The 26,331-nt window shown below is 36.1% G+C and overlaps 2 protein-coding genes across 7 annotated transcripts in view; one reads left to right on the plus strand and one right to left on the minus strand.

Moving 5' to 3' along the window:
* Window positions 1–15,266, minus strand: part of Cdase (neutral ceramidase) — a 51,851-nt gene extending 36,585 nt beyond the window's left edge. Inside the window, exon 1 of one of the 6 annotated variants that reach the window (XM_071698205.1) lies at window positions 15,180–15,266. The gene's annotated coding sequence lies outside the window, so the exon portion shown is untranslated. Of the gene's footprint in view, window positions 1–139; window positions 282–3,615; window positions 4,105–15,179 lie in introns of those variants that run through there. The other 5 variants (XM_071698202.1, XM_071698204.1, XM_071698203.1 and 2 more) reach the window with 5 other exon arrangements.
* Window positions 12,640–24,842, plus strand: Ndl (serine protease ndl). The gene is made up of 25 exons (XM_071698201.1): window positions 12,640–12,748; window positions 12,850–12,972; window positions 13,207–13,386; window positions 13,525–14,697; window positions 15,187–15,837; window positions 16,052–16,261; window positions 17,474–17,637; window positions 18,077–18,204; window positions 18,336–18,821; window positions 18,949–19,247; window positions 19,596–19,740; window positions 19,817–19,956; window positions 20,039–20,290; window positions 20,379–20,535; window positions 20,842–21,011; window positions 21,076–21,189; window positions 21,267–21,453; window positions 21,619–21,951; window positions 22,133–22,321; window positions 22,404–22,551; window positions 22,663–22,828; window positions 22,970–23,149; window positions 23,615–23,852; window positions 23,979–24,095; window positions 24,214–24,842. Coding segments are annotated over exons 1-25 (6,246 nt in total). The 5' UTR covers window positions 12,640–12,747; the 3' UTR covers window positions 24,509–24,842.
* The last annotated feature ends 1,489 nt before the right edge of the window (window positions 24,843–26,331 follow it).

Below are 26,331 nucleotides of genomic sequence, written 5' to 3' on the forward strand. Positions count from 1 at the left end.
TATATAAAGTTAACTAGAAACTATATAAGATATTCGCATATTGTAATATCGCAAATGTCAGGCATTATTACACGATGAAATATATATATTATAAAAATTTAAATATAAATATCGGAAAAAATATGATGAATGATTGTACAGTGACAGTTTTTTTTTTAACTCTGCTGTCTCCCACAAAAAGGCTAAAGGTATATGCCAGTTAATCATAGCATGACAGTTAGTCGCGTAGATCGCACTGTCAAATTATCTGATGCGAGCAACACGTGCTGCGTATGTCAGCGTATACAGGTAAACTGCTGATGGAAAAGGCGTATACGCGTTTCCTGTGGGTAAGACACGTAAGTGTTCATGTATGCATATGTCGCTCGGTATTCCAAGCGTTCTAACAACTGCCATTCATAAATGTGTCGAGCGACATATATAGATGCATGTAGGTACGCGTTCGAGTATGTTGGGTGCGCACTGCGCATATCGCAAGCTAGCGAAGCTAGCTTTCGTACACATACCTATTATACCAATTGCGTGATACGCAATTGCACGCGGTTCGAGATATTTGTCATCTGCTGGAATTTTCATTGTTCTCGCATCGATTGAATGGCCATCTGTACGCGTCAGAATTTCAATAGAATGTCAATGGTATTGTCAACCGTGAATTTCTGCAACTTCAATATCGAGAGACCGCGAGATTCTATTCCATATTGCAATTATAAATTTTTTCATTCGAATAAATCTTCTTGCATTGCATTCCTATTTTTGTTTTGCTGAATTTCGAGAGCTTCGCAAAGAGAGACTTTAGAGACTAAATCATTCGTAATACTTCACCTACATCTCGCTCTCTATTTCGTGGTTCGCTGAAATCATGCCGAATCACCACATTTCTTCTCTTTATGAAAGCATAAAACGATGCCATGAAACGAGTATAAGTATTTAACAATAATTGTAAGGCTGATAAAACGTGAAAGCAGCATTAGCGTGAACGTTAACGCTACAATGTGCGAAATATCAAATGCACATATAACTTACATCGAGATTAAGAAAGCGATTAAGAAAGCGATTAAGAAAGGTGAGATATGAAAGCACAAGTAACGCTAGTGAATAAAAGTAATAAAAAGAAAAATTTTCCTTTGTAGTATATTCTTGTTCCTTATGTGCAGTCGAGAAATGTTAAGTCGTTGCATGTGAAAAAAGTTTTACATCAAGAATTTTCAGATAATATAAAATTTCAGAATTTGCATTTTTAAATTTAAAATACTTTAAAGTAAAAATTTAAGATTATCTAAGATATAAATTTTTAAGTTATAATTAAATGGTATAATTTAATTTACAATATAAAAATAAAATTTTGTATTGCAAAACTTTTTAAAAGTTAAAAACTAAAATAATTTAAATTTTAAAATTTTAAAGTACTAACTTTTACAGTTAAAAATTTTTAATATAAAATTTTAAAAAATATACAAATTAATATAAATTTAAAAAAAATTAAGTTAAAATTTTAAAATTACAAAATTTTAAATAAAAAAATTTAATTTCTGGACTTTAAAAGACACATGGAGTTAAGAAACAAATGTTGCATGCGTAGCATGTGTCTTTAGTATTCGAGTTGCATTTTAAAATAAAATATTTAAAAACTGAAGACGCAAAAATTGATTATTATATAAGTAATAAAAAATGAATCTTTTATGCATATGTACGTATAACGATAAATCATTCAGTTTTTCTTTCAACCAGTATATTTTTCTACTAAAATAAAAATACGCCAAACCGAGGTGAAACAAAAGCACAAAACAGCAATAATATTTCAAATATTTCCTGTGACATCACCTTCATGGAGTGAGTGGTCAATAAAATCTCAAACTAATGAATCTCCATCATACATTCGTATGCAGATTGCTCTCACAATTTGCATTTCACAAATTTAAAGTGCAACTAACATTGTTCGCGAGACATATAAAATTCACCGTAAACTTTAACTAGCGCTTAAAATAAAACACTGTAACTTAACATAATTAATGGTGTAGAATTATGCTTTTAATTTCCTTATTACTCTTATCGATTTTCTGTTCTATATGTTCCAGCTGCTATTCAATTTAATCCTAAGAAGCTTATTCCAGTCACGTATACGTTATATATGTATGTATTACTCGAACAATTCAGTATTCTACATTCAATTTATCTTCTAATACGATTTTAAGACTATTTCCTCACACCTGTCCCTTGCATACATGCAACCTGCATTCAAAGAATCCGATAAAATGTTTTTCCATTGCCCATTATTCCTACATTATCTTCAAAATATTCTCGCTGGACCGTATTTTTATCTTGCGCTTGCTTTAATTACCGTCAATTTAAGTTATTGGTAATTGAAAGCATCGTAATTAAAAGAAGAGCTTTCCGATAATGGTCCAGATATATTACAAACGTGATTTCTTCTTCAGAGAACATTGATCTCCGACGCTATGACCTACTGTACCACTTCACGTAGGAATTACAAGAATTATATGCTTGCGTTGCCGATTAAATTGCAAATTATTATATAAGTTTTTATATAAAATCAACTTTCAGCCAATATGCCAAGTATCGCGTAACTAATACTCTATAATGAGAATCACTGTCTCTTAAACTGATGAGTTACACGCGAGAGAAGATCGGACGAAATATAAATGCCGGATGCTGTTAAATTTTGCCGGGACGGACGATTATGCTAGTTATGTCGATGCCAAAATGAAGAACACTTTCACTTTTTTCGCGAAATCTTTCGACGTTATTTATAACATTATTCTATATTTCTTGTATCCCGATGTAGAAATCATTTTTCATATTTTTAATAAGTAACTTAATTAAATTTTCATGTTCCTTGCTAAAATAAAATACAGTAGACTCCCACATAACACGGGTTCATATAATACGGATTCCTATAACAAGACGGAAAATTTTTAATATTTGTTTGCTTTAAAATAAAATAAAAAATATTTTACTGTTATGTCTTCAATATTTATTTTACATTTTCTTATAATGAACCCTTACATCTTTTCTAAATATGTGTTTCTATATATATAATCCATATATACATATATACTCTGTGTGACTCGTATCACACGAATTCATATAATACGAAACGCATCTTCCGTGTTATACGGGGGGATCCACATTATATATTTATTTCAAAAGCAATAATTATCATTTTACACCAGCGGCAATATTAATTGCGCAATAAAATTAGGTGAGTGAAACACCCTTTAACTTTAACTGTGACAACATCCAATTTTATTACAAAGATAAACATAAAGCTTAAATTTGCAACACTTCTTGCGATAATCTTGTCACGTTGAGCGAACACATGCATAATGTTTCTGAACATAATTTGAAGATAAATATATAATGAAAATTTCTGTATTTGTAATGGATTGTCGCATTAAATATCGTATAATATAAATATAGGATTAAAACACAAAAGTAGCAGAATAAGTTATTATTTCGAAGAAAATATTTTTCACTTAAAGCGTGAAATAAATAGGAAAAAATTGGTGAAAATAATATAACAAAAAAATGTCCTTGAAAAAATTATAGCCTTAATATCCTCTATTAATAACAAAGGATAAATTTGAAGTCACACACCTGTAACTCACATTTACTCCAATTTTAACCACACGTAAGTGCTCCAATAATGCCGCCTGCGCCTTTGTAATAATAATAAACAAATTCAGTAAACAAACCGGTTGTCACGAAATTGGCACACTCTCAATTTCTTGTAAGCGGAGCGTCACTATTTCCGGTCATACAGTCCACCAGCAGCAGTACCAGGGAACAAAGAGAAATATGTCACAGCACTCACAGCCAGCCGGTGCGTGACAAGTTTACGTGGAACTCGTCTAACTAGCGTAATAATCAGCGATAATTCGAGTTATCGCGACCGATATAGAAGAGGCACACACACTCCAATTAGTTGAAACATTGACAAGTATTTTTTTTGCAAGATGAACGATTCACTCGATCGCGATTACAGAGATCCTGCTGGATCTCCGGAGGCAAGAAAAAGGAACATGCGGCGCCAGCTGGGAGCTGGGACTGCGATGCAAACAGGCTACCGGCCCGTCACCACGGAGAGACTCTGTTCGGATACCAAACCAAACCCAACGTTGGGACTCACATGGTCGGCGATGAGAAGAAGGGGAAACGGAAACGATTCTACGGCTATTCTCACACCGCAGGCACACATACACATACGCGCACACACACACACACACACACACACACACACACACACACGCATGCATCTAGTTTCTTTCTCACAATCGTCTCCGCACCTTTGCGCCTTTCGTTTTCTCTCTTCTTCTCGCCTTGACACAATGTATACATGCATAGGTCAATAGCTGAGCAATTGCCAGAGAATCACCACGTCACAATCAGAATGTTGACAGAAGAATGTCGATTTGAAAAAAACCCAGCTTTCGTGTCACGTATAAGGACAACAGATTATTCCCACATGTCATTCCAGGTTATTATTCGAGTACGAATGAGTTCTGATAAAGCGGTGTAGAGCGATTGAAGTTAGATTCAATTATAAGCTGAATTATAAAAGTTCCCGATGTAACGATGAGATAATCGAGTTAATTTAAAAGCTTTAAATTAAGTCTTCCGTATTACTGATTGATCACATGCCATATTAATATCTGGGATTAACACATATTGATCTTATCTTTCTCAGTATTTCCTAATCTATCAATCACTTAATTTATTTTTAAATAGGTACGTAAAATGTAAATAGATATCTGAGTTAATATATAAGTATTAGCATGAAAGGATCTTTGTGTTCTAAAATCCTTAGATTGTGTTAAGTAATATTATCATTTTCTAATCCATATAAAAGTAAACTTAATTTAAAACTTTGATCCTCGTTGATCGAGCTGATTAAGGTAGTCCTTTCATGAGAATAAGTATTAGATAGGCACCTAAATTTGATATATATTAAATATACAGTAATAAGGGGCATGTGTACGAAAAATCAGGTGAGGTTAGCGACACTTTACAAAAGAAATAAGTCATTCTAAATGTGCGTTCGCGGAGCGTGCTATATTGCCATTCTATCCTTGTTTACATCTAATGAACGAGAAAGATAGAATGATGCAAATCGCCACGGACGAGGTTTTCAACGAATAATACATGTACTTAGCGACTAGACGAATACATTATTAATGTCTTAAAATATTCCCTGAAGTTTCCGGATTTCGTACGTACCTTGAAAATAAGGACTTGGCGAATGTTTTGCTCTGATATATCAGATATATGAGGTTAAATAAGTAGTGGATCCAATCGCATATTGCTTTACTCGTACCGTCATGCCTGAACTAACCTAAATCGAGTCCAACCGCACTACTATTGTGATATTTTTTTAATTAGTAAATAATTAAATACGATTAAATCGTGCGTGTAAAATCATATTTTATATTATTATAATTATTGGGATGTTGCAATATGTTTGTTTTCAATTACCTTATGACGTACTGTTACTTGACTAGGTGCTGCGAAAAGACTACCTTAATTAGCAAGCTGTTTGAAGAAAAATAATGTTAAAAGATAAATTCAGTAATAATGTATAACAACGCATAGAATATTTAAAAAGAGATGAATAAATAAAAAAAAGTGTAAAACAAAACCAGAGCATAAAAACTCATATTTATATTGTACATTTGTTTTTTTATTATGTAAATCTATGCACTGACAAAAACTAAAAAAGAAAAAAAAAGGAAAGAGACGTTGAAAATTGAAAATAAAGTTGTTGATGAAGAGTTCTGGATTTGAAAAGCATTTGAAATAAGAGACCAGAGGCATAATACAGTTCAGTTTTTCAGGGACATAATACAATAAAAATGATTAATCATACCTCCATAAACATTTTTCAGTACTATTTTAAAGAAAATTGATATTCAATGTTCTGTAGATTAATTTTATAATAAAATTATTATAATAAAATGTTTAATAATACAAATTTAATTATTACACATGCATTAAAATATAAGTAGGGGAGACCGGGGCTAGACCGCTAACGGGGTAAATCCGCCAAATCAAATATCTCGGAACCTGTATATTGTGCGAACTCGCTATTAACATTGTAAACGCTGCTTATGGTACCCATGTGACCAACGGAGTTTCGGCAGGTTACCTGCCGTGTTATGATTTTTACGGAGGCAAACGTGTTTTCGTGGTGAAAAGTGAAATTTTCTGCGCGTGGACATTTTGTAATATCTGCAATAATATTTGCTCTCCAAATCTCGAGGTACGTGATTATAAATGCATGCTGATTATAAAGAGTAATGCATGCTGAACACGAATCCAGTGTAGATATCTAATATTTCATGGGCGATCAAACCTGAAACTGATTTATCCCGGGGGGGTGGCGGTTCAACCCCGGCATTTTTGAGATTTCAATTTTTGCACCGTTGTCGTTTTTGCTCTATACCGGTTAAACAAAGCGACGTAGATAAAAATTTCCTGTATAAATTTTGTAGCTAAAGGTTCACTCTTTACAGTGGTATACCACTTTTAACTACAATTATTTATTTTGTTGTTAAAAATCGGCACCGAAAAAAAACTAACGGTCTAGCCCCGGTCTCCCCTACGTGTAAACTCATATTTCTGAATATGTATATTTGTTCTTGGCAAAAGTACACATAATATCAAAAGTTATATGGCACGCGCTTGTTATGTTCCAGTAATATTTGAATAGAGATGAATAAATAATACAATACAAAACGCTTATAAAATAATGCTAGTAAATAATAAAACGCTTTTTATATCCATGATATCATAATTTTCATTCGCACAGGCATGTGTACAACATTATTATGTAAAGTAATTCACACTATATAGAAATCGCAAAAAATAATATACGCAAATTTCTGAAAAAATTCTGGGATTTAGAACGACGATATTTCAAGCGACACAAACTTACTGCTCGTGGCAGACTATATTTTCTCAGAGGCAAAAATGCATTCAAATGTTTAGCTTTATAAGCTCTCGCGAGGTGTATTTAAACATCTCTCTCGGTGAACAGTCAAGTGTGAGAGGATAAGGAGAAAATATCGTCGATGAGAGGGCAACTTTTAAATAGTCGATGGTACGAATGCAAATGGTTGTGCACAGAGTGTAAAAAGAGCGGAGTACACTGAACGCTCCGGTTTCCCTTGACTCCGATACGAACGTGCATACCAGTTCGTAGCATTATTTTTCCAGCTATCTTTCCCATGATTTCTCAAAAATACTCACGGGCAACAGCAATCTTCGATATAAAGTATCCGAGCCGCAAACGTAAATTTAAATTAATCAATCGAGTGTAACGGTAAACTTTTCGTGCTTTTGCATAAAGAATCATGCATATTGAATGCGACGCGATCAGAGAATAACACGGAGTTCAATCTTTAAAAAATTTATATTTACATTTACATAATCATGAAGAAAAATATATTATTCAATTCGAATCGTTAACTGTGTATAAACTCATAAATAAATACTTACAAATGACATTAAAGACGTTTTCTTATGGAGCCTGGATTTAGCGTGATAGATGGTAGTCATTTCAAAAAAATTTCTCTCCCGTCGTCTGGCTTGCGGGAGACTCTCACCCTGTTCTTTTTAAGATCTTGTTTGAAAAATGAGCTTCTTGCAAAACCTTTATCGCGGTATATTATATCAGATTTATAAGATGACGCATATACGTACAAAATATTCAGATGTCATCGTATATGCATACAATCTCAATGCTTGGAAGGAAAAAAAATCAATAATTTCTTATATATTTACAATTACAAAACTTTGTTGCACATACATAAATAAATTATATCTATTAATTAATAAAACATGTAATAAAAACTATTTATTTTAATAGTATCAGAGAAATGTGAACTCTCAGCGCACTTGTCAATCTAGAAACGTTGCGTCAACGTTTTCCCATTTAATTACAGCTTTAATTAAATTGCTTTGATTAATTGTGTACTAATGTCTTTTCGATGATGTGATCGTAATTAACAATTAAACTGTACGAGCGAGGCATCGATGTAACTTTCAAAACTTTCCAATTTCCGCGCAAATCAATTTGTCGTAGCATGCACGAATATCGCAGCACAAATAAGTCAACGATAATTGCTTATTAAGAATTTATCCTCTTTTCGTTCAATTATTATGTGATCAAATCAATCGCGAGAGCAGCACCAAATAAATAAAATCAATACGTCGGAACAATCGTGTACTAGGCGTAACGTCGGAGCACAGACTGTCACTTTCATCGATCCGCGGCGACTCGGGTACTCGCCGTAAAGGAGAAAGTAAAACGAAGCGGATTGTGCAATTATCGTCTCTACAATAGCTCAAACAATTTCAGCGTAACAAAATGCTGGTCTGATGTATCGACAGTGCGCGAAAGAGTAATACTAATCGAATCATCGACTGTCTCTTGCTAATGATTGAACAGTCGTAATAAAAAAATAAAATAGTCTTAATTGATCGGAATTTGATATCGGAAATATGTCATATTAATTTGAAACTTGTCGTGGGAACTAATGGAGAATTTGTTATTTGTTTGCAATTTAATTTTGTGTCAAAAAATTTTAAATAAATCCTTAAAGAGCAGGATACACCAAAGAAATTCAATAATGCAGTAAATTGCAGGAAAGTAAAAAGCTTTCTTATAATCCTCGTTTAAATGTAGAAGTTCAAAGACGGAAAGAGTTCAAAAGATGTTTACCTCATAAAAGCGGTAAAAAACTGAAAAATGCTCTCTCGAGATAAGTATAAGGTATTTCATATGCGATATGACTTGTTAAAAAAATGATATATACATAGAGATTTAAATACTGGATCTAGAAACTGGTTTTAATTAATATGAGAGTAAGAAACGATGTAATATTTAAAAAAATTACTTTCAGCCTTTTCCCTTACGCAGATTTCAGGAAGTATCGCGTTTCTTTTTTGCCGCAGGAAAAGCATCGCTCTGACTTTCCAATGTTTTGAATAAATGACAGCTTTGCACATTGTATGCCGATGCGTTACACGCAATAATCGCAACCCGATGATGCGAAATATCGCATTACACCGAAACACTATTCTTATTTCTGAATGAACCGTTCTGATTCACTACCGGGATTATTCCCACCGGTTTCCTTATTTTACACATGCATCATCTCAAAACTTTCAGCCGATTATTGCATCCATCTTTCCCTTTCTGCCGTGTTTGAAAATACTAGTTGGTTTTTAATGCTAATATATTAGCCGTTATCGCTGGCAATTTACATAAAATTATGCAATCCTAGCAATTTGTTTACAAATGAAAGTTGTTAAATAAGAAGTGAAAACGTATTACGGAACTGCGAAGACTTCTAAATATGAGAACTGTTTTAATAACGGCATGTTATTGCCACTTTGCAGCAATCGATTCCCAGCTAATTTGTAGCGCAATATCATGAGCTGCATATATAAAAACTTATCTCATCAATACTTCAGAGAATGTGATTGTTTTGCAGTTGCAGCCTTGATGTTAGCGTTTTTCTCATGACATTTCGATTTTTTATATGCCTTGTGATGAAGATAATTGAAATAGTTCTTATCATGTATGTACATTGATAAAAAATTTAATTTCTTATGATCTGTTCTTTTCATAAAGTGATATCTTATCTCTTTGGAAATAATACCTATTTATAAAATTAGAACAATAAATATAAAAGTATCAAAATAAATAAAAATAGAATAATATTTCTTAGTAAAGAAACAAAATACATTTTATTATTTTATTATTAAAATACATTTTAATTTTGAGCTCCACTAGTTTTGTGTTTAACGGACGGGTTTATGAACAGATATTTGGCAGCCCTATGGATTCTCCACTCTCCCCCATTCTCGCAGATATGGTAATGGAGGATTTAGAGTATTTTAGAGGTTTTTTGTCTGAGCACCTTGAAATTCAAGTTTCCCATGTTTTTACGATATGTGGATGATATATTCGCGATAATTTCTAGATCGAAGATTGATGAGGTACTTAATACGTTTAATAATTATCATCCACGGTTAAAGTTTACGTGTGAAATCGAGGATAATAATGCGATTAATTTTTTGGACACAACTGTCATTAGAAATGGCGATATACTTATTACAAATTGGTATCGGAAACCAACCTTTTCCGGTCGCTATATTAATTACTTATCTAACCACCCAGAAAATTACAAAAAAAACGTAATAACGAGTCTTGTTGATCGTGCGATTTTGTTATCTAATCAAAGGTTTCACATTAGTAACATTGAAATCGTTAAAGAAATTCTTAGCAACAACAGTTACCCTGAATATTTTAGCAATAAATGTATTAATCGACGCTTGAAAGAAATTAAATACCGGGCGGCCACTCAGGATGGTAATAGTGCTGATGACAATAACTTCAGAAAAAATTTTATATCTATCCCTTACATAAAAGATTATATATAGTAATGGTATCCGTGCTATGTTGAGCAGTCGTGAGTTTGACGTCGCTTACACTGTTCCCAAGAAACTTAATAACATTATTAGAAAGGGTAAGGATAGACTGGATTACATGAAACAAATTGAATTGGTTTACAAAACTGACTGCCTAGACTGTAATGCTAACATATATAGGACAAACTAAGAGACACCTCGAAACTCGAATTAAAGAGCATAAAACTGATATTAGGAAGCACGTCAGTAATCATTCGGTAATTAGCAAACATCGGATTGAATTTAATCACGAGTTTAATTGGTCAGGTACGAAAATATTACATAGAGAGAAAAACGTTAAGAAGAGAGAGATTGCGGAGATGTTTTTCATCAAAAAACACAAACAGGCAATAAACCTACAGAAGGACACTGAAAATTTAACAACAATTTACGACAAAATAATAGGCAGTTAACCTTCACTTGCTTAAATCGGGATATACGGACGTGCTTCCTAACACGCTCTATATACACATTTAATTTTATTCTATCTCGACTTCTTATTATTTTTTACACTTTAATTTTACGAACACTGACATTATTATATTATATTTTACTGACAACGCACAAATCATGTAAGTCACTTAGATTTTTTACTTTTATAGTTCCTTTCTTATTTATAATATTTAAGCGATCGCAATACAAAAACGAAATTCTTTGTCTGCCTAGTCTTCAGTTTCTGACTTGCGGGTACTGTGTCACGAATTGCCTGTCGAATGCTTGTGTAAGAGTTCACCTGAAGAGGGTCCGAAGTTGGACCGAAACGTTGTGATTTTTGTGAATAAATATGCCAGTTATAGTCAATTGAATTTTTGTGATAACATTTTATTATTTTGATAATTTTATTTATTTTGTGTATATTTATTATTCAACTTTTATAAATGCATTCTTACTTATACTATAAAAGCATGTGCATATACAATTTCTATTCATTTACTATTGAAAGGTAAAAATATATCAACACCTTTTTCAAAGAAGATTTTTTACTCTCTAAAAGTCGAAGAGTGAAATATCAATATCATTCAAAACGAGTGAAATGCAAGTGTAACGAAAAGTGAAAATTGATGAAGAAAGAGTAAAATTGCGATATAAATTGGAGTGAAATCGCACTCCATTTGAATGAAGATCAGTATCTATAAGAGTAAACTATGTCACTCCACAATTTTGAGGAAACTTTTACTCTGTTAGAGTCATTTATCAGTCGATCTTTAGTGAATCGTGATTCACTATAGCTTCAGAGTGAGATCGCATCACTCCGGTAGAGTAGCCGCTCTAAAATTTGAAAAATTCACTTCTACCTTATGAGTGCCCGCATTTATTCAAATTAGAGTGACAACTCTCTGTTTTGAAGTGACTAGCGCAATCACTCTAACATATTAGTGGCGAAACCACTCTATGAGATTTAGAAAATATCTTGTTCAAGTTAATCTTTTCCGGGTGCTCTATTCGAATTAATAGCGAAAGAATAAAAACACTTTTATTATATAATTCAATCCCAAGCTATCGATTGAGTCTACTCAGAACTCGATCCGTTCAGTCATTATCGAGATCTCAAAATCTCGGGTACTCGCAACTCGTCGCGTCGCGTAAAAGAGTCACGGTGCGGTCTCGCTTCGCGTATACTTGGCGCGAGACCGCACTACCGCGTGTCTCTTGATTTTTTCGCTCAAGAAAAGATATTATCCGGCATTTTATTCCATTTTTCTGGTAGACAGAAATAACTGTGTAAGCTATGAAACTTTCCACATTAAAGAGTAACAGTTTCTCATTCAGGTTCAGAGTTCTCAAGGAAAAATTCCCCACTCGAAGATGAAAGTCATTAATCGCGAACGTTGTATTCAAGTTTCTCTTGAACGTACGAGAGATACACGAAACGCAGGAACTTAAGTTCTTAAGTCTGTATGTATACAATAACAGGTCAATCAATTCTCGTGTTTTATACTTGCTGATATGAAGTCAGCATAAAAGAATGTTTGAGTCCAATTTTGCGGTGGAAGCCAAGAATTCCATTCACAGATTTTTGCAAGCGTTGCGACAACGACACTTGTTGAAATGCGTGTAAAAGGGTTCATTCACACGAACGTAACAGGAGACGACATAAGCTGTCAGCATATTTTCGCTGACGCGCCGTTGCGAAGAACCATTCTGCCCATCAAATCCTGGGTTAGTCGTTGCCGATCTAATCCCACGTGAAGATCGGAATAAAGCCAGGAATTTTGTACGAGACGATCGCAACAAACAACTTAGAGATTGATCGAAAGTAAGTCTTTCAATGTCATCGCGTCATTCGAGGTTTAGTGCAATTTAATTAAGTCTGATCTTTGGATTAATTCCGTTTTGTTTAATTTTTTTAATGACTAGTGCGTCTTTTGGATAAATCGAATAAACTGCACGTCGATAAAGGTCCGCCTTCGCAAATGGTCGATGTTCCAATCGATTCACCATGTTGCGTTGTGTTGACGGATTCGAGGATTCGAAATACAGGTAAGTCTTATTACTTGAAAATTAATATTTGAAAAATGTCGATTCAGTTATATGTCATCAGTTTCTCATTGACAATTGTGAAGAATATATTAATAATAAATTTAAAAATCATGGAGGGATTATATTGTATTACAGCATTCATTTTGCATTAATAAGTTCAGTAATGCTATACTGCAAATATTGTTTTATTATCTATCTACAAAATTTCAAAATTAATATTGATCACGATTTTAGGTATAACATCCAACAAATGCAAGACGAAGTCGGGCGGGGACAACCACTCGAAATTTTACGCAAGCCACAAACGTATTCTTCTGACTGGAGCAATCTTAATCTTATTGATTACACTTTTTTTGACAATTATTAATCTTACGTTTTCTATACTGTCCGGACATGACGCTCGTGAAGCTTCAGGTTAGTAAATATTATATACGTAGAGTAAATATTACGCGTATTATTTTTCCTGAGAAATTTGCTCTTGATCGCTCTCGCAATCGCCAATTTCCAACCGATGTCCTCGAAAAATCATCTCTTCCACCATGATTCTTTCAGTTCGCATTCAACCGGAAACACGCTTGGAGCGAGTGATCAGGCTAGGCTTCCCTCTCGACAGAAAATCATTGTTGAAATCCCGGGCGGAAAAAGTGATCGATGGAGACCCATTTTTCAACGATCAAACGGAGCTTACCAGCCAGATAACGCAAGTTGCAGAAAGCGACGCATTTCCAACGATAAATGGGGGAGACGCCGGCACGCGTTCCAAACGGGAGGTAGTATCTCGCAGAAGAAGAGATTGCGATCTGAACGCGAAACAATGCGAGATGCTGTTGAAAACGGTGCAAAGCTATCTTGAGGCTCTCAGCATTAAGTTTCCGGAAAAATCATTACCCACGGATATCCGGAAATGTCTCGATTGCAAGGAGTTGTTAAATAACGCGGATGAAAACGACGTGGATCACGCGCCACAATCGAAAGATCGATATTTCCCGCATGATTACGCCGAGCAAAATCACTCGAGCGATTTTGGCCCGGCCGTCATCAAGCTGCTGGATAACGGACAGGCTGAAAACGGCACGAAACGGACGGAAATTAATCGGACGGAAGCGGCAGAAATCCAGCCGCCAGTGAAGACAAACTCAGTTATGAACAATTCATCACAAAACGTCATGAATCAATCATCGACGAGTACCAGTACGCCGGAAATCACTACTATGTCAATTCGTCAGACAGATTACAATGGAAGCCGACGAATAGACGTGAGCGACATTGACATTAACGATTCGGGCATTAACGACAAACAGTCGGATAGTAATCCAGCGGCAAACGATTCGCGCGTGACAAAAAATCAAAACGACGGAAGCGTTTCTGCCGCGCCGAAAATCGACGAACCACACCGTGTGGTAACCGAGAGCAAATATGTCACGAACGCAAAGTCGTGGTTTACGACGGAGTCGAGTAGCGTAAGGACGCAATACAACGCTATTACGGGAGATGAACAATCTAGGAAAACCACAATCGCGACTGATTCGGTAGGAACAACCGAAACGAGAATACAAATATACGAGAATACCGCCATCGATCTTACGACGCAGATTACTGAAAACGTGACGAGTGTGCCGGCGGGAAACGACGTGATCGGAATCGACGGCGGTGGCACGATGCATTCTTCGGTGCGTCCTTCGTTCGAGGGACACCCGGAAAATCGATCGGCTACAGTGACGAACGGTACGTGGTCGGGAAGAATACGAAGAAGAGGAAGTCGCGAAATAATTAAATCGTGACGGGGAGAGCTCGCTGCTTGTACCAATATTTACGCTGCGGATGTGCTTCTTTAAGCTGTGTGGCTCCTCCTTGTGTTTTTTTTCCGCCGATTCTTCTTTGCTCCGCCACTTATTTTGATATTTTCTTTTTAAAGTTTATCGAAAAATATTTGTAATGAGCGAACGCGCACAGAAATTCAATTTTATTGTGACTTGCATCTCTAAGATTGCGTAAGCTGGATGTATTGGGATATTCATCCTACATAACGTAAAACTCGCTTGATATGACTTGAAATGAAAAACCTACGAAGAAAGTTTATCTAATTTGTAAATCAAAAACGAAATACTAAGTTTTTTCCAGACTGCTAGACTTCTTGCTAAAATATCTACCAATCTAATACCATTTTCAAGAAATAATAATAAAATTCTTAAGAAAGGAATACATACTTTGCAGGATCGAGGTCGATGGAAAATCACCGTGATTACGAACAGTTCATGTCGGCTGACCATTTCCAAAAGGACAACGGCAAATCGATTCCGGTAACCGCGGAGAGCACGAAATCCTTTCAGCAGCTGCAACTGACTCCAACGATGTGGACAATGCCGCATCCGGTTTGCTTCTTTGGCCAGTATCCCGGACAATCCTCCAACACGCCATTATCTCCAGCATCAGCGTTTTACCCAGGTCCAACCTCCTCCGCGCAAAGTCGCGGCTTCCCGTTCCAAAATCCACCTAATCAAGGCTCCTCGTCGCCAAATTATATGCAGGTGCAGGCGAACACGGTGCAGTTCATGCCAAGATCTAACTACGTCGGTAATCTGGCTCAACCGACGGGACAAGGCGTCGGTCCCGCGGGACCTGCCATGAGTGCCATGTCGAACCACGCACCGGCCTTCTCGCTGAATCAGCAACCAACCGCGATGTCCCAGCAGCCAATTGCAAACATGCCGTATTTTTGCGGTTATATATCATTGCCAACCATTCGCTTCCCGCCGATCCCTGGCACGTCGCAATCTGACCGTTCTGCCGACGAAGCGAAAGATCTTCCAAGAGAATCAGAAAAATCACCTCAGGAGTACGGTGTTATCACACGAAATAACCCACGTAAGCCAAGTTTCGCAGATTTTCTGCGCGAAAGATTCTTTCCAATTATCTTATCTATTACTGCTCCTTTTAACATATTCTAATCTTATCTATCTTATCTGTCATGTTTTCCTTTTTATCATACTTTAAAGAACGTATAAAGTTTAAATTGAGACGAAATTTTCTGAAAAAGTAAATTAGAACGTCATCTTTAACGGTGTGATAATTGTTTTAGAGTCTCCCGCGATCAACAGATGTCCTATAAATTATCATCAATGCGATAATCTGAACTGCGTCCCAAAGGTGAAATGGTGCGACGGCCGTGTCGATTGCACCGATGCCAGCGACGAGACAAAGTGTTCCTGCAGAGATCGAATATCGCGTGATCGGCTTTGCGATGGTTATTTCGATTGTCCACATGGAGAGGATGAACTCGGTTGTTTTGGTAAAAAACATATATTTTGTTAAACTTTTTTTATATACACAATTTAAATAAAATAAAAGACAACTCGATTCTGTTCGGATGTTGTTTGCATTCAGTATTTTTTACATGCACATTTACATTTTTATATAATTACATTTTTATATAATTTGTTTAAAAAATTTACTGAATTAGTAATATTGTTAATTTTTAACATTAGGTAACTTTAAAAAAAAAGATTAGACATTACACCGACGCGCGCTACGCGCGCGCTATTTAGCTTTCATATTATAATTATACTATTACTATTACACCATTAACCCCTTGATATACAAAATTGCCAAAATATGTGATGACAGATGCTCATAAAACCTTTTACACGGCTTTTTTATGAGTGGAATATATGTGACATAGTAGAAATCTAGGTAACCAACTGAGCATTTCTTCCCTTATCTTGAGTAAAACAAGAACTCCAATGAAGAATTAATAAAGAGAATTGTGTTTAGCCGTAACTGCATTGTTAAAAAATAATAGTTATAAATATAATATCATTTTTAAATATTATTATGATTGTCCACCAGATGACGCTAAATACTGGTTAAATTTACGAAAGCTACTTTATCCACGAAACTGTTCTTCATCGCAAGCGGTTTTTACGAAATATAAACTTATTGTGACAAATTTGTTTTAAAAAAAAGACTTACATAAACGTACAAAAAAGATTTAAAAGAAATGTATGCTATTAAATTTTCCCGGTAATCAAACTGCATGCCTGCAGAATGACAACAGATTGGCAGTTTAATTACCATGCAGGAAAATTTAATAGCATACATTTCTTTTAAATCTTTTTGTACGTTTACGTATATAAGTCTTTTTTTAGAACAAATTTATTATCTGTGTCCACATTAAACTCGTTATTTTTTGCTGGTAAAATCTGCCGATGTAATCTGACAGCAAATTGTCAGAAACCAAACAGAATCTGTCATTCTGTAAACTATTCCATTTAAATAAATATTTCTATTAAATGGATAATAAATAATTCCATTTAAATGGGATACATCATGGTTACGAAACGGTAGATTTTGCTCAGTTTCTGTAGCCAATCTGCTATTATAGTCTGTTAACAGATTTATATTACATTATATTTCTGCTGACATATTCTATTGACAAAATTTGCAGCAGACACTTTCAAAATCTATTCTCAACAAATTTATGTGATAAATGCTTAATTTCTAGGATGCCCATCAGACTCTTTCAATTGCGACGACTGGGACAGACGTTATAACAGAGACAATTGCGTACCACTTTTGCAACGTTGCGACGGGGTACAGCAATGCTCTAACGGAAAGGACGAACTTGACTGCAATATACTTCTAGAAACACACGTGGGTCCAAACGATGTAAGAGCAGAATATTTGTATATTTACTCATTATTGAAATCCATAATATTTATAATAATATTTATATAATAATTTATAATTAGATTCAATTAAATTGCCATTTACAAGCTTGGATCTTGGTAGCCCAATTGTTATACATATATTTTTTTGTGTGAATCGATTTAATTACGGGAAGGAAGGGGATTTTACTCCAACGGCAACTGTGTTGTAAGTCTGACAAATCTAGTGGGCGCGCTAGTTTACTAATGTTGGAAGAGATATGTGTAATACACAAAAAAAAATGTATAATAATTGAGCTACCAAGATCTAAGCTCGGACCGTAAATGGCGATTTAATTTAATCTAATTTAATTGTATATCATAACGGTCGTATATTTCTCGTATTAATAATTTATAATATTTTCCAATTTATCTTTCAATGTGTATTGTTTCGTTTGTAGATATTTACGGTTGGTTATACTCAAGGGTATCTACATAAGAACGTACGAGGACAATGGTATCCCGTTTGCTCCAAGACACTCACTTGGGCAGTGGATGCTTGCGCGTCGGAAATTGGTCGGCCACTAACGTATGTCATCGATCGTTTATAACACACGTACATAAGTCGTGCACTTGAAAATTTTTGCTGATAATAAAATTTATTAAATCTCTGAGTTAGGAAGTTTCGCAAACCGTTATTAATTTGATATGTCTTTGCAGAATGATGCCGAAAATACAAACCGTTCGTGTGCCTGAGAACACCTTTCAAGATCCTTACGTGATAGTATCCGATGATAATAATAATATAAAGATGACGTCGTGTCAGGGTACAGCGGTATTCGTCAAGTGTCCGCCGTTGCCTTGCGGCACCAAAGCCCTCCCGCGTCAAAACTTCTCCCCCGGCGTCTTCAACACGACGAAGAACAATTACAGGAGACACGCGAAGGAACAATCGGCCTCGGAATTTAATAAGCTCTACCGGGAGACACTGGGGCTGTTGAACGCTAGTCAATCGATGTCCGAGGAAAAGATGCAAGATCAGAATGATACTATTGTCGGATCGCAATTGCGAGTAGTCGGCGGCCGAGCGAGTCAGCCCAAAGCTTGGCCCTTCCTGGTCGCCATTTACAGGGATGGTCATTTTCATTGCGGCGGTGTTATCCTCACTGAAGTTCACATACTCACCGCAGGTCACTGCATGTATGGGTAAGGGCGTTTTCAAAGGCAACTTAGCTGTACGACAGATATATATTACAAGCGACGACGAATTATCGTATTTCTCGCAGATGTTCTTTCTATCGATTTAAAATGTGTGTCCGCTAATAATTTTCAGATATGAGAGACATTATTACGAAATACAAGCCGGTATACTCAGACGGTTATCATTTTCACTGACGACGCAGTGGAGAAGGGCGAAACACGTGATTATACATCCCGGCTTCGTAAAAGAACAGATGCAGAACGACATTGCAATGATCGTATTGGACAAACCTCTTCTTTTCAATCGATGGGTCCGCCAGGTCTGCTTACCAGCATTGGACACCGCGGGTCTTTCATGGAGAGAAGGTCCGTCGCCACAATCCGTATGCGTTGCTGTTGGATGGGGAGCCATAAGAGAAGATGGGCCAGATCGTAAGCTAGACTTCTATTTAGTAACCGGAGCAGTCATAAGAACAATCTACATGCAGCGATAATTTCGCGCATATAATACAAAATATTCCAAAGAGCGCAATATAACACTGAAAAAAAATCTGGTTGAATTAATCGGACGTCTGGTGGAAAATGAACGAACCATGGATTCTTCCAATTAATGCAACCAGATCTAGTTATGCCAGAATTCCTATTAATTCAACCAGATTTTGGTAGATTCAACCAGTATTTTCTGGTGGAAAATGAACGAACCAGATATTTTTTTCAGTGAAATATTTCAAAAACAAGATACGGCCTGCTTCTTTATTTAAAATTAAAATTTCGTTTTAGCGGATCATTTGCGAGAAGTGGAAGTGCCGATTTTGTCATCGTGTAAATATTTGTCCGATCAGAACAATGCCACGATCTGCGCGGGATATCCTCAAGGCGGTCGCGATGCCTGTCAGGGCGATAGCGGTGGTCCCTTGATGTGCAGGTAACAATTAACAGGAACAAAACACTGAGAATCTGTGACTTCTACGACTGTTATTACAAAAAGCCTCCTTGCACAGAAATCCAAATTTAGAATCGCAGTGGTATGCGGCAGGCCTAATCAGCCATGGTGACGGATGCGGACGTCCGAATGAGCCCGGTGTTTACATGAAAGTGAGTTACTACATAGATTGGATTCTGCAAACATTTGTAATTTTAGGTAAGTCCTTTAAAAAATTAAAAAATGTTATACCTTTTCTATTTAAGCTTACTTTTATTACTTAAAACATGTTATTTTGCAGATACTCAAGAGACATCTCGTTATGGAGGTAAACCCTTGGATTCGTGTCCGGGATTTAGCTGCCAATCGAGCATGGGAAAGTGCTTGCCGAAAGAGAATCATTGCGACGGGATTGTACATTGTTTAGACGGAGAGGATGAAATCGGATGTGAAATTCTGCAAATTAATGGAAGATACAGGGAATTGGATTCTAATAATACATCTGTGAAACCGCAAGCAGACGAAACATCCAGTGATGCCACAGAAAAAAATAGTAAATTATGCCAAGCTCTTTCATAATTGTGACAAGCCTCGGATTTTTAATAAAATAATTGGAAATGACGCGGAATTTTATGTTACAGAAGTGAGCACGGAAACAATTCCTATTTCTACTTCCTATTTCTTCTATCAGACAGAAACGCAGACTTACAGTGACGAAAATTCAAACATCACGGATACTTATACCACAACGCCTAAAATAACGATGTCGAGCGTTAGATTAACGTTCACCTGCAAAAAGTAAGTTTTGCTGAAGTATTTAAAAATTTAGCTGGATACAGATTCGAAAATAATTTTGTTGCACCATCAAAATAAGTATTAGTAGGTCGCTGAAGTATGATGATAATGCTATAAAAAATTTTGACATTTTAGCAATTAGTTTGAGTGTTCTACATAATTATTTTGATGGTGCAACAAAATTATTTTCAGATCTGTATCTAGCTAAATTTTTAGATACTTTTAGCAAAACCGTTCTTTCCGTGTATAATTTAAAATATTTAATAACATAAATTAAGACTTTTGAGCCAATGTTCGTCTCATTTACAGCCTGATTCAAACCATAATGATCAACAAAAAATGCGATAAACACTTGGATTGCGAGGACGGCACCGATGAAGAGGACTGTACCTGCAGAGATTACCTGTTGAATTTCCAACCCACAGCGATTTGCGACGGACATCTAGATTGCGACGACGAAACGGACGAGAAAGATTGCGGTATTCAATCTTACGTAATTTCACCGTATTTGGTTTCGCTTATCTAACAAAATGATCGTTTCAGGTATATGCAAGGATGACGAGTTTTATTGCAGCAGAAGCAAGGGATGCATCCCGATGGTAAAGAAATGTGATGGAAATTTCGACTGCCCTCTAAGGGAGGACGAAGTTGATTGCCGTGAGTATATACGATTCGTGTTCTCGTGTCTAAAAGACCGTTAAGCGGCATCAAAATTGCCATTTCCTTTTTTTCAGTTGCATTGACTAACGGAGAATACGTGAATGTGGATAGCGATAATCGACCGGTTTTGAACATAGAAGGTTTGCTTAGTAGATACTACAACGAGACGTGGCATGTAGAATGTCCTCACCCAGATATACTGAAGAATAGCACTAAAATGTCGATAATTGGAGGAAACTTGTGCAAATATCTCGGATTTATGTAAGTTTGACTCTTAAATGTTCAACGATTCGGTAAAAGTCTGACATTTATATTCACGCTCAATTTTCCAAATACAACACTTATCGCTACTCGATAGTATTTTGTTCAGAAAATATTAACTGCAAAATATTTAATTGCGTTTGCGTGCACGTTAATTGTACGCAGGAGTTTGCAGTCGTCGGGTGAGATCGTTGTGAATAAAACGGTGCTGGAAACGAGATTCTCGCGGAGGTGGGCCAACGGCACGACGGGTTACGAACCTTCGCCGGTGGCAGGGAGTGAGGGAGGCGAGACGTGTACGGCGCTACGGTTTCGCTGCAGACCGGTTTTAAGCAGCAGCGCCGACTCGCATCTGGCCGTCGATCCGAAAACCGGAGGCCATACCTACCTGTGGCCGTGGCTGGCGGCCATCTTCGTCGACGGCCGTTATCACTGCTCGGCCTTACTCCTGGAATCAGACTGGCTCCTGACCAGTTCGAGTTGCACGGAAGCTATCAGGTAAGTGAATCCCGTTTTCTCCGAAATTCTTCCTTATCTCAAAAATGCCTATCCGGTGCATTTGCAGAGCGCAGATTGTATAAAATTTGACGAACCGTTTAGTTATCCTTACGATCGTTCTTCATCAAATTTTATCGATCAAATATCGATAAAGAGATGCGTAACGAAGAATAAATTGCAGATTATCAGTGAATTATACAACAGTTCTGCTCGGCCCAAGTCGCTCGTTCCTCTACGTAGACGGGCCCCATCAACAGATCTCGGTCGTTGACGAGATCAGGGACGTGAAAAGAACAGACGTCTCGTTGCTTCACTTGAAAACTGCGGTGAACTTTACCCGTTACGTGCAGCCGTTGTTCCTAGAGAAAAAGTGTGTATATTGATTATTCATCCGTTATCACATATATATATATTATCTTCCTTTTACATGGCTATTTATCGAATCTTCGCAGAATATATCCACCGGAGAAGGACGATTTATGCGTGGCAATCGGTACGGACAACGAACATCTGACGCAATCAATTTTTCTCCAACCGATCCTTGAAAATTGCGACAAGTGCTATCGTTGTTTCGTCGGAGCTTTAGGTATCAAATGCCCGGTGAGTAGCTCCATTATAGTAGCTCAAACTACGATTATTTTTATTTACTTATTAATTGCGTAAAAGATGCATCGCTATTGGATTTTTACTTTATCTTTTGTACGCGTTTAGACCAATGGAACTTCTTCGAATTGGAGCGGAACGGTATTTTGTCGCAGCGAGAAAGGATGGTATCCCGCGGCTGTATTTCACGAAAACGATGGCCCGTGCAGCTTCCAAAGCACACAAAACTTGACGAGCATCGATTACATCCATGCCTATCTTACGCAAGCTTTAGGTAAATTGTCATACACGTGAAGACATCAATTTTTATGCTATTAATTTTTTAATGTAATTAATTTTACGTCAAATGTTGTATTTTTACGCGAAAAAATGAAACAGTCTAGTGTGATTTAATTTTCTTACTATGGTACTACAGAGAAAGAGCCACAACCAACAGTTGAAGCCACGTGCGATGGTGTTCGGTGCAATATCGGACAATGCGTCCCTTGGAATCAAGTATGCGACGGTGTAGCGGATTGCCGAGACGGTGCGGACGAGAAAAATGCAATGTGTCTACAAGTGCAACAGACGAGAAGAAAAGACGAGTCCAACCGCAGTAAGTAATTTTAGTGAACAATTTATGGAATTAATTTAAAATTGTAATTTACATTAAATTAACTTAAAATCTGAATTAAAAGTTTAATAGAATTATGAAGTCAGATCCATTAGATTAATTTTTAACTAGATGTAAATTTATTCATTCTTGTGCGCGAGCTCATGTTCTCGCAGCCGGCGATTCTAGCGTGCAACTTTAAAAACTGGGAGCCGCGTGCAAATTTGTTTCATTTTCGGGTCAGAATTATTTTTAATTCCGTTCAAATGCTCATTTTCATAAATTTGAAATCAATTTATTGTTAGATAACTGCAGTAATCATAAATACGAATCATAAAGTCATCTGCCTTCCTATAAATAAATATAAAATGTAAAATTACGTCAGCGGCAATTAGCTATTATAGATCTTAAATTAATGTAAAATTATGTCAGCGGCTGCGAATGTATTAATATGCATTTTTTTTGTAGAATGCGCAAAGTCGGAGTTACGGTGCAAGAACGGCGAGTGTGTCTCGAAGAGTGCATTTTGCGACGGTAAAGTAGATTGCTCGGATGGAACGGATGAACCTGTAACATGCAGCTGCGCTGAATATTTAAAACTGACTAAGCCAGAACGATTGTGCGACGGGGTGCGACATTGTCTCGATAAAACCGACGAGTCGCCGGAAGCGTGTCGTTGCACCAAAACTAGCTTCAAATGCAACACGTAAGATAATCCTAACAACATAAAACATTTCTTATATCTCTAACACTTTAAAAAGTATTGTTGAATAAATGATAAATCTTGTAAAAATTATTACAATCAATAATTATATATAAACGTTATGCGCAGAGACAGCAAAAATGTTACCTGCATCTCGCGAGATTTCGTGTGCGACGGCGACGATGATTGTCCGAACGGAGAAGACGAGACGGAATGCAAAAAGGTGCAAAAAACTGCAGATAACAGGTGAGAATTTAATTGAAATGAGCTGCGCCATAATTGTTGTATATCACAGATAATACATCACAATTGTTAAATGTTGACGAAATAAAGTTAACACGTTTTTTTTTTAATTGCTTCACAGATTTGCTGCGGGCGAGGTGGTGCAACGATCCTACGGAGTATGGCACACTCTGTGTTATCCATCAGTAGTAACGTCACAAGAGGAGGCAGTAAACGTGTGCCGAAAGAGCGGCTACACAAACGGAATGATCAATTATGAGTATCAAACTCTCGAACCTATTGTTCCATCTCGCGATGATTTCTACATGATACGATTAAATTCGAACACGTGGATAACCATGCGTGACGATAAACCGCTCATAAATTTGGTCCAACCGGAGAGACCCTGCTACCGTCTTTTTGTCAAGTGCAATTAGTGAAATGTGTATTGTTTACAAATTTTAAGCAATCACGTTATAATAATTTCATCTTTACATCTTATTCACGGTATGACAATCGAATGTAAAAGATCTTTTTCATCTTGAAAGTTAATGTGGGATCACACGAAGTATCATTAAGTTTTATATAATTGTTTTAAGAGATTAATTTATTTAGTTGTAGCATAAAAGTTACAATATACGAGCAAAGCAAATCAATTACGTAAGAAATAATTCTTTTCTAATCGAATAAATAAGTTCATTATTCTTTGTTTGCACCTTTTGATAAAACGTCAAATAAATCTGCAATAAAAGAGAGAGATATTCGCTATAATTTGTATTTGTAGTTTCATCGTTTTAATTGTTATCTACTAATATAACATAAAATTGTTTGCAAAATTTAACACTCCCTGCAAATATATTTTACATAATATATTAAATATATTAATGAACTATAACTAAATTACTAATCTAACTATTTTACATAATATATTAAATATATTAATGAAACTATATTAAATGAAATATACATTCTTAGGATTCGCTGTTTGACAGACAATGGAATCAGATAATCACGTAATGAAATTTCTACATTCGAGAAATATGATAGCGTTGAATAGAATTTCCCGATACCGCGATACGTGATCGCTTCGAGCACGTGCACGTGCGTCACGTAGGAGACAGCGCGAATTAGTCACTCCGGGAATGTGAATGGATACCGTTTTCCGTAGTTTCGTGGCATTCGAAGGCAACTTGCCAGGAGAAGCCAGGGGCGCAGTCGTTTGCCTTCAACGGCAGCGACCCCATTCGCTATACATTCCATCTGCCCCTTCTTCTTCGTCTCCGAAGCGATTCCTCGTCCGTCCGTTTTCCATCGTTCCGGCAGTTTTGCATATTGACTTCGTTCGATGAAGACCACCTGGAGCGAGCTAAAGTTTAATTAACAACGTTATCGATTTAGCTCCCTTGAATACCACTAGTTTCATAAGTGACTCTTGCATTTATATTGAATATAGTGTACAAGAAAATATTTTATACATTAAAGGAAAAATAATATACATATTTTATCTGATAATGAATAAATAAAAAATATATTACAGAGAAAGAGAAGTAAATTATTATAAAATTTTTTTTCGAACAATTGATGGTAGCACGAATTTCCAGCAAATTTTATATAATAGATAGGGGAGACCGGGGCTATACAATATAAAATTATGATTTTTTTGTTATTGGTATCAATACATTATTTGTATTTTTTGCTGCTTGCATTTGCCGTAGCATTCGTCTCAATTACTATACTTTACATACCGCTTTTTACCTTAAAAGCTTACCGTCCGATTGTACGTCGAACGGCATCGCGGTGTAGAGCCCCTAACAACAGCTACGCGGAAACTCCTTTCCTGGTTCTTTCGAGCGAAAACGAGGGGAATATGAAAATAATGGCTATTTTTTCTCCGTGTGCGTCCATCTACTGCATCCTATCGCGGCCGGCGTGGTATTAAACTTGCACGTTTTTTCTTTCGTATGTGCTACTTATGATCTATATTAACGCGAATATTTCTTATTTCATAAACATGTCATAAATTGTTATTTTATGTTGCTTTATCTGTTCTCTCTGTCAGGTTCAAAATAAAATAATATGTTTTTGATATCATTTGTAGAAAGTTACGCGTTACTGACGATTCGATCGTACTGATACGCGTACTTTCGATATGCACTTTCCATATACTTTCCGATATGATTCACGAACAGATTCACGCTCTAATTAACATATCTAATCATCTTATTAATTTAACTTAGTCGGTAAACAAAATAACTAAACA

The sequence above is a fragment of the Temnothorax nylanderi genome, unplaced genomic scaffold, assembly GCF_030848795.1.
Source record: "Temnothorax nylanderi isolate EJ_2023f unplaced genomic scaffold, tnyl_v1.0 TNYL_tig0015_pilon, whole genome shotgun sequence".
Lineage (NCBI taxonomy): Eukaryota > Metazoa > Arthropoda > Insecta > Hymenoptera > Formicidae > Temnothorax > Temnothorax nylanderi.